The sequence below is a fragment of the Zea mays genome, chromosome 5 (genome assembly GCF_902167145.1).
Source record: "Zea mays cultivar B73 chromosome 5, Zm-B73-REFERENCE-NAM-5.0, whole genome shotgun sequence".
Taxonomy (NCBI): Eukaryota; Viridiplantae; Streptophyta; class Magnoliopsida; order Poales; family Poaceae; genus Zea; species Zea mays.
In genome coordinates this window covers 149,882,456-149,892,366 of record NC_050100.1, presented here as the reverse complement: position 1 = coordinate 149,892,366, position 9,911 = coordinate 149,882,456, and the positions used below count along the sequence as shown (strand labels likewise).

The following is a 9,911-nucleotide window of genomic DNA, read 5'->3' as shown; positions in this document are numbered from 1 at the left end:
TGCATTTTTTTGACAACTTATAGAATGCCAATGATACATCCTTAGAGATCTGGAGAGCACACTAATTAACCACTGAGAATCAACAACTGCTATATGTGTGATCTCTCAGCCTCTTTGGTCAGCATGCAGAAATCCCCAAAACTATACTGTAATTCGAAACCCATAAGCGCACATCAAAGCAACTCCATTGTTGATGATTGGGAATGTTAAAAATATGTTTCTGGACACCAATTGCCGTAAAGAAACCCACAGGGAGAACATGAGTATGAACAATCAAAACTAACATGAATAAGTGGATGTTCAGATTAAGTAAGGAAATGGTGCTCAGATTAAGCACAGAACAATGTATAGCACAAGACAAAATTACAAACCTTTTTCACAAAATTACAATCTCTAGACAGCACACAGCACAAACCAAAGATGGATGAGGGTGATGAATCAGTGAATCTGAGGAGAGTGTGGATGGGTTGCAGACCTCATCTATGTCCATCCTTTTAATAGCATTCCTGTACGGCGAGTAAGGGGCGTCGTGAATGCCGTCGCTGCCAAGTATGGAATAGGGCGCCGTGAGTGTCGTCGAGGGCGCGCGCAGGGGCACGGTTTGGTGTGGGCGGGATACCCGGCGGGCGGGGGCACGGGCGTTGCGCGGTCGGGAAACCCCACGGCGGTTATCACGACGCGCCGGGGGAGGGGGCGCGGGGTGCCTGGCGGGATTACCGGCAGCGCGGGCGGCGTGCGCGGGATGAAGACGCGCGCCGGGGGATGGGGGCAGGGTGGCTTGCGCGGGCGGGATACCCGACGGCGGGGATCACAACGCGTCGGGGGAGGGGGTGCCTGGCACGGGGCACCACGGCGCGCGGGCGGGATTACCGGCGGCGCGGGCGACGCGCACGGGATGAAGACGCGCGCCGGGGGATCGGGGGCGGTGTGGCTTGGACGGGCGGCGGGCATCACGGCGCGTCAGGGGAAGACGCGTGCCGGGGGATCGCGGGCGGTGTGGCTTGCGCGGGCGGCGGGCATCACAGCGGCGCGACGCATGCGGGCGTGATTCGCGGGTGGGGGGGGGGGGGGGGGGGGAAGACGCACGCCGTGGCCAAACTCGCGGGCGGGGGCACGGTTCGGTGGTGGACGCCCTCCGTGCACCCTTAAGGATTAGTAGAGATTTTGGTTCTGATTAATTGGTATCTAAGTGCGGTGTATTTTTTAGACTCTAATAATAAATGCATGAATTGAATGGCCAGGTTTACCACTCTAGTTTCGCTGATGATGATGGGATCACAAAAGCTTGCAGCTGTCCTTTGCTTCCACTAAAAACTCATATCAAGGGCCCGGCACCAGCCTCTGACCCTGGTATCGTGGCTACACAGATTTCAATGTACTTCCGCCTCTATAAGCTCAAACTGAAATTCTTATTTGTGTCCATGCTATACATATAAAGCGGACATTGTTGATGAAGCCATAACTTTCTTTCGAGCCAATGTTTTCTTCAAAAAATTCCATGTGAAAAGCTCAGCAGACAAGTTATTGATCTATCTGACATTTTATATCCATATTGCCTTAAAAAGACTAGAAGGTTGCCAGACACTAGCTGTTGGGACTAAAGCAATCATTAATCTGGGATTGGAGAAAGTTCCTGTACCTGGGGAACCAGGGTTTCCTTTCCCTGGACTTTTCACTCTTCCCCAGTCCCAGGAGGAAGCAGGTATACATTTTCGTCTACAATTGTATGCACATTTTTTTTCAAGACTAGTCTTTTCTATGTATAAAAGTAATATGCTAATTATTATTTTGACTTAATTATGTTCGTTGTCATAGTAGGACTGATTAAGTCTACAAAACGAATGTACCCATGGATTCCAGTGATAAATTGACGATTGTGCATTCTGTGTCTGAATGCAGAATTGTTGAGGAATTATTTGAAGCAGATAAGGGAGGAAACAAGTGGAAGATTGCTCAACTGTGCATATAGAGCTAATGGCTTTCCAAACAAGTGGTGGTTGGCTTTTGCTAAGAGGAAGTTCATGAACATTGTCATCCTTTAGACTTGGGCTTTTTGTACCAACTGGTTCAAGCTGTTTTTCACTCATGATCGTGTGAAGTATCCACACACAACAAAGATAGTTATCCTACATCCCAAAGTAACAAGCCAAAGACTTCGATGATAGGATAGATGAATGACATAAGATAAATTATTTGTTCCCAATTTGCGATGTATAACCGCGGGAACAGTAATTATCATGTTGTATTGCCTTTTGTAATTCTCACCCTGCTATATCAGAGAGACGAAACCTGATACGGGGTATATTCTACAATGATGTCTAAAACGAGACAGTTCAAATGTTCTTACTATTGGTTTAGTATTAGCAAAAACTTCTTAGTATTGACAATGGTATAATTAAATTTTTCATGCAATTATCGTGCAATCAAACTAACAAGAGTTACTAAGAATTCTAAAAAAATAGATGTACTTCATTATTTATGGTCTATGTGCAGCATCATTAGATTAATCAAAAATAGCTCTAATCTATAAAAAGATAGTCAGACGGTCTAAATTTACAATTTTAATTTACTAAATTGATGAATCTAGGACCAGATTCATTATTTTGGTGTAGCTCCTTAAAAGGTACTTTGCTGACTTCAGTTTAGTAGAGTTGATAAAAATTATGCCACTGATTAAAAAAGCAAAAACAGATATATATTTAAAGTTTCGCTTGTAAAACGGCCCCAAACAGCTCCTTTAGTAATACATCAAATTTTAAATTTTAATCCGTCATATATTAATAGATTAAAAAAATCTAACATTTTTAATCCATCATATATTAATAGATATAGATTTAATGCACATTCAGCAGTCAAAACATCATAAATTTAACTAAATTTATATGATAAAATAATAATATTTAGGATATCATTTAAATCTTATTTGTTTCTTCAATGATTATATTATATATCTATTGATGTGACTAAAAAAGGTTGGCTGGTGCAAGAAATTCCTCGTAGCACAGAAATTTGTCAACTGTTTACACAAGCGAAGTGAGCACACTGTACGATGCGATGTGCACATGAAATTCCACCGGTAGGAATCCCCATGCCAGCCTTCGTTCTTTCAGAAAATGAGTTTTTTCTACTCGCCGCCATCTACACTAGAAAGCATAAACAACTGTATAAAATATTATTTTGTACTATAGATTACACTATTTACAAATTGAGTTTAAAATAGAAAATAATATGGAGAGTAAGATAGAGAGTCTGCTCAGTCTCATCAAGTGGACAAAGCAGCAATAAGTAGCTTTTTTTAAAACAAAATCAACCATGCCCACTCAGATAAGCGAGATGTAGCCTTATTAACAAGGAATATATAGTAGGGGTTCATAAAATCTATTATGAATATTTAACTACCATATGAAACTGGGCTACACAAGTAGATCATGCATGCTGCAAGTAATAGCCATTAACATAGTTCTAGCATAGTTCCCTTGACCAAAGTTTAGTTGGTATTACATCAAATGGGATATCAATTATAATAATTAAATATAGAGTTAATTAGAATTAATAAAGTCATCACGTCCTTTATCCTTTATCCTTTATCTATATAATTAGTTTTATAATTAGATTATATTTAATAGCTGTAATTATCATTCAAATATTTGATGTGGAAGAGACTAAACTTTAGTCTTTAGTAGGACGGAACCAAACACCTCCATAAGTCAATTGGCAAAAAATGTAGTCAAAGCAGACGCTTGAATGTTCTCTGCAAAGAACGCTTTCCCAGGGGCACGCAGCCCGCTTATACAAGGGACCCTGAACAACGAGCAGCGCCTCGCTCTTGTACTTAAGATACTCAGCACGCGCGAACTTGGCGAAACCCTTGAAAAAATAAAGACAATGAACCAAACAAGTCAAATTCAAACCTTTCATCAATGCTGCCATACCACTTCCTGCTGCGGATGATCTTTTGTCGGCCAGGGAACTTAAACTTGGCACGACGGAAGGCTTCTTCAGCGCGATTAGCTTTGCTTTCCTTTGCATCGCACAGAAAGGAGGACCTAACCAATGTCCACGCGAGCACAGGTACCCTGAGGCTTGCCGAAAGCACTCCTCATACCAGTCTGGAGCCGATCAGCCCCAGCACATGAAAGCATCTGGTTGATATGAAGGACATGGAACGGATGGACCTTGATCTGAGGTCTTGTTCGAGGTCTTTTTTGGTTATTCTCGTATTGAATAAGATTGGAAAAAATTATAAAAAAATTTAACTCGTTTGAGATTTAAACTCATTCAATCACACCCAATTCACATAGATTGAGAGCAAAATGAACAAGCCCGAAATGGAAGGCATCCTTCACGGCACTTCTAGTCTCAGTCTCATGTACATGTTGCAAGCAATGCGTGCAGCCTCACTGTAAACGTTCTCCTTCTCTCAACTCAGGGCTTGTTCGTTTCAGTACCAATCCATGTGGATTAAGCGAGATTGGATATGTTTCAATCCATAACAAGTTAAAATTCTTCTTAAAAATTTTCAATCCCTTACAATCCATGTGAAACGGGAATAATCGAACAAGACCTCACCAGGTAAACGCAGAAGGGGAACCCATCCACTCCCTTCTACGCACCTTGATTTTCGGTATGGCTTATTCTTGATCTGACGGTTAGAAATACAACTAATGTCATTAGAAATACAACAACGCAAACAACGCAAACAAGGACCTGGTTATAACTAATGTGAAGAAAATGACATCGAAGCATAGCATGTCATTAGAAATACAACAACGCAAACAAGGAAAATAAAGCACCCACAGCCACCTTAGCCTCTGCACCATTTACTTCATTACATAGGTGTAACATCAAACAATCAGAACCAGAACTTCGAGCTCAAGCAAACACTTTTTAATGATTCAGTGCAAATGTCGCATAGTCATCATTGCTATTCTATCAAGAAATCTGGCGAACCATATGACATAGGTGCTCAACCAAGTGACATCATGACACTCAGGTTTTGAAAGATTGGAAAATTAGTCCATAATCATACAAGTTTATCACATTATTCAGCGGTTCACTATAGACAGAACCTACAAATCACACAAAATGAATGGCAGTGAAAGTCTAAAAAAATCTTTGGTCTGGACTCTGGACCAAAGTTTTTCGCTGACACATGACTACAGTCTTGCCTTTTCTCCTTCTCTCCTATACGACAACCAAAATATTGTATCTTTAAACAAGTGTTGGATTATGTTGATGTAAGATATATCATGGTTGTGTCATAGCATTCGTAAACTATGGTATTATAAACCGTGGTTTTGAAAAACAGTGTTAGTTACACTTTTACCTTGTTCTTGTGGCAGGTAGTTAGACGACATTGTCTAGATGGCGGAGGCGTGAAATGTAAGATGCAGAGAAAGATGTATAATAACCACATCCATGGATATATATAACCTTCGTTCGCTCAGTGCACACTCGACAACGATCCACTGAAAACACCACCAGTATCTAGAAACTGTGCGTGCTGTTTGCAGGGCTAACGAATGGCAGGGCAGCTCTCCTTTGGCATTGGCAGGGGAAGGCCAGAAACTGTTCGTGCCTCTCAGCCGCGCCTTCATGCCAGAGGAGAGCCGCACTGTGATTCTCACCCTGAGCATCTTCCTTTTCCTCCCACTGTTTCCTTGCCTCATACTTCTATGTTTCCATGGCCTATGCTATATATACCACAAACCTCTCCGTTCGAAACCTGGATATCCCCCCGAATGTGCCCGAACCAGGACCATGTTCATAAAGCAAACTAGCTGTCACTGTTGGGTCTGGTTCATGCAGATAGAATTCCCCTCTCGTTGCCATAGTTAGTTAGTTCTTCTTGCCTGAGACATGTCCTTCTCAAGATCCTATCGGTGCTATGCTTTGCCGTGGGACATTCTCGTGGATCTTCCCTTGACAAATCTAGAATGGATCTGATTCTTTTAGGAAAAGAGACAACAACAGCTTTGCATGCAGGTCCAAGGGCGCTGGGATCTTGGAAGGACATGTGTGGAGCGCACGTTTAGTCAGATTAAATGACTGTTCGTCCTGTTTTAGAATATAATCTTGCTCATCATCAACAACCAAAATAGAGCTTTTCAATCAGCGAGTCATTGAGACTAGTTCTATTGTGTAGAAACAAGTGTCTGAAGAGCAACACACTGTCTCTTTCTTTGTAAGGGCTTGTTCGTTTTGGTGATAATCCACATGTATTGGGTGGGATTGAGCCGGTTTAAATCCATAACAAGTCAAAATACATCTCAATCCCACCCAATACACTCCAATACACATGTAATATCAATAACCGAACAAGGCCTAAGGTGTAAGTTTTTACATGTGAGATTTTTCTAGGTTATATGCATGCATGCCGGTAACTACCTACTCGCTTAGTTGGTGTGCGTTAGTGTGTTACTGTGTCTATTTTGATTAGCGGGTACCCAAGAATTAGCTATTCAGGACGTGTGCTGGACCGATTATCTGAAAAAGATAGAGGTATGTCTGCCAATCTTTTATTAATGAAAAAAGTGGTGTTGCTGACCACATTCGGCATGAAGTTTTTACGCATTTTTTTGGCAAGGTTCGTTCCTTCCAGATTCGCATTTGAGTTCATTTTTCTTGCCAAATTCCGGTCAGCTCATGAGCAAGCATGTGTGACCAAGTTTGGCACAAACCAAGCATACTAGACGCAGTTGCTTTGCGGCAAAATCCAGAAAACACTCGGTAAACTCTTTGCCGACTCGGCGAACTTGGTAGTGGTGTAGCTAGGTTTTTAGTGATTGGTGGTCCAATTTATTTTTTTTCATAATATAAATACAACAATCCACAAATAGATATGTAATAAAAAATTACTAAATATAATATGGTCAAATAAAAAGGTCGTACAATCATCTACATTTTTTAAAAAAGTATAAAAGTCATTTGGCATCTAAAAAAATAAAAAAAATAACCAAAAAATGGTTGTATATACTGCGCATGTATGTATAATTGTATGAGAATTGATTGATCGGATCGGGTGTTGTCGATCGAATTTATGATACCTCTACGGTGAGCACGACCTTCTTCTACCTAAGCGACTTGACGCGAACAAAAAACGTACAATGTGTCTTACTAAGCCTAGCTAGAACAGGTAATAGGCATAGTCGTGCTAGATCTGCTTGAAAGCTTCATTGTGCATGCTTGGTCTAGAACTAGATAGCCATCTGATGCGATTGCAAGCCTAGGAGCTCAATTTCACATGTTTGTTATGATGTGTTGTCTCGTCCTCATAGATGCCTCAAATAAATAAAACAAAGTTGCTTCTTAAAACTAATATGTTTATACATAATATTTTTTATACATAATACTTATAGTTTACTTGGTTTTAGGCTAGGGTGGTTTGTGGCCCATGCGAACCACCATTTAGCTACGCCACTGTCACTCGGCAAAGAAGTATTGGGCTCTCGGCAAGAAATGTCACCATCACTCGGTAAAGTTTTTACGGCGCTTGCCGAGAGCCCTTTTTGCCGAGTACTGGGCTCTCGGCAAAGAAGTCTTTGCCGAGAGCCTTTTTATGTCGAGAGTTTGGCTCTCGACAGAGACTCTCTTCGCCGAGAGTCGTTCTATGCCGAGCGCAACACTCAGCAAAGAATAGTTTGCCGAGTGTCCAATAAATAGCTCTTGGCAAAGAGTTGGGCACTCGACAAAGAGCTGCATTTCGGTAGTGACAGCAGTTTTGAATGGACAAGGTGTCTTTGGAACTGTCACACCCAGATTTAAAGGATAAAGTCGGGTGCATCTCATACGTGCGCCAAGGAAGAACTTCATATATAATGACATAATGTATAGAGATAAATATCATAAATATCATAAATGTACTTATTACATAGCAGAAGTCTTACAAAATAAATGATAATAATAAAACGAACTAAATATTATTTTCCAGGAGCCACAAAGCTGACTGGGAGAAGCCACCTAGATCAACTCGTAAGCTTCATTGTAGGGCGGCTCCTCTTCGACCACTTGCTCTTCACCAGTGGGGGGTTTATATATCGCAAGAGTGAGCTCACAAAAGATCATAGCTCAACAAGCTGTGGGGATTAATGTGCATGAACTCACCTGTTGGGGGCCTTCGTCCTCCGAAGGTCCTCAAAAACATGATTTGACAATGTTTTCCAAGAAAAATATGTGAACAGGTACTTTCGGACTCGGATGACGAGCATAGAATATGGCCAGGATGAAGCCTGAGCAAGACGAAGGGTGATAGGGACAAAGGACGAGTTGATCACGAAGCTATGCGCAGGAGAGCTTCGGCATGATAGCAGAAAAAGGAACCGACTTAAAGATGAAAAGGCTATTTAAACCTTGATGGATTGTTACAAGTTATTAGCAAATGTAAAGGGCATAGATGTAATTTTACATGGGCTGCGCCCCGTGCCTATAAATAGGTGAACAGTGCTCCCGTACTGTTCATGCTGACTTGGCATTTGCTTTTGCGTCACGCTTGTACTTCCATCTACTTTTGAGGTACAAATGTAATTCGATGTTCTTTATATTTACTCATAATATAATAAAATATCTTAATAATGTTACAAAAGTATTTATGTTATTTTATGTGTTTCATATACTTTATCTTTTATCATTATATGTTGCTGTAATGAAGGTATGTCCTTCATGACCTTCGTCCAAAGATCGTTATATCCTGAGGGAAATAATGCTTCGAAGGACGAAGGTCATTATTCAATAACCTTTTTCTGTGTTGCCTTGTTCTTAATTCATAGCATTTGAGAACAAGTCCCCAACATTGGCGCCCACCTCCGGTGAACTCACTTCCACTCTTCAAATTTTGAACACCTTCGGCAAGCCTCAACCTTCATCATGCTGCCGAAGAAAGCTTCGGCAGCAGGGGCTGCCGCTCTGCAGCCACTGGATCCCAACCAGGACGCTCTCTCTCTCTTCGGGAAGCCCGAAGCCAGAAGAGGAAGGTTGTTAGTCCAACGCCTCAGGAGGACAACTTGGATCAGGAGATCCAAAACCTGGAGATTCTTCAGCAGCAGGTGCAACGAAGAAAGGAGAAGATGGCTCGTGTAGCTGATCTTCAGAGACAGATAGATGAAGCTTCGGAAGAGGTTCGTCATCTTGTTCAAGATGATCAGAACCGAAGGCCTCCGCGCAGAGAGCTACATCAAGAAGGCTTTTACAATGAAGATGACTGGTATGAAGATTTCCATCATGGAAATTTTGCTTTTGATGATGCTTCTCCTCTATCAACAGAATTGCAGGCTACACCATGGCCTCAGTCTTACAAGCCACCCCAGCTCCCCATGTACGACGGTCATACAGACCCGAAGCAATTCTTGATGAGCTATGAAGCAACCATATCTTCGTATGGTGGCAACACTGCAGTCATGGCAAAGTCTTTTGTCATGGCCGTCAAGGGCGTCACTCAGACCTGGTACTCCTCTCTTCGGCCAGGGACAATCACTTCTTGGCAGAAGTTGAAGGATATGTTGATAACTAGCTTTCAAGGGTTTCAGACGAAGCATGTTACTGCCCAAGCTCTGTTCCAATGCACCCAGGACCTTGAAGAGTACCTTCAGGCATATGTCCGAAGGTTCTTAAGATTGAGGGCACAAGCACCCACGGTGCCCAATGAAATCGTTATTGAGGCCATGATTAAGGGCCTTCGGCCAGGACCTGCGGCTCAATACTTTGCCAGGAAGCCTCCTCAAACTTTGGAGAAGCTGCTCCAGAAGATGGACGAGTACATTCGAGCTGACAATGACTTTCGCCAAAGAAGGGAGGAAGCATTCAGGTTCTCTAAAATGGCCAGGGGCTTCGGAGGAAGGTTCCATCCGAGGCACGTCAGGTCAATTCACAACTCCGCGCAAACTGATGACAGAGGGAGTCAACAGCAAAGGCCACAG

At 42.2% G+C, this 9,911-nt stretch overlaps 1 protein-coding gene across 1 annotated transcript; it reads left to right on the top strand.

Annotated features, from left to right (window-relative positions):
* Positions 1 to 1,189: 1,189 nt before the first annotated feature.
* LOC103627023 (actin-related protein 2/3 complex subunit 3) lies at positions 1,190 to 2,189 on the top strand. The gene is made up of 3 exons (XM_020537728.1): positions 1,190 to 1,350; positions 1,433 to 1,702; positions 1,900 to 2,189. Exons 1-3 carry the CDS (start codon positions 1,221 to 1,223, stop codon positions 2,040 to 2,042), a joined length of 543 nt encoding a protein of 180 aa, XP_020393317.1. The 5' UTR covers positions 1,190 to 1,220; the 3' UTR covers positions 2,043 to 2,189.
* Positions 2,190 to 9,911: the final 7,722 nt, after the last annotated feature.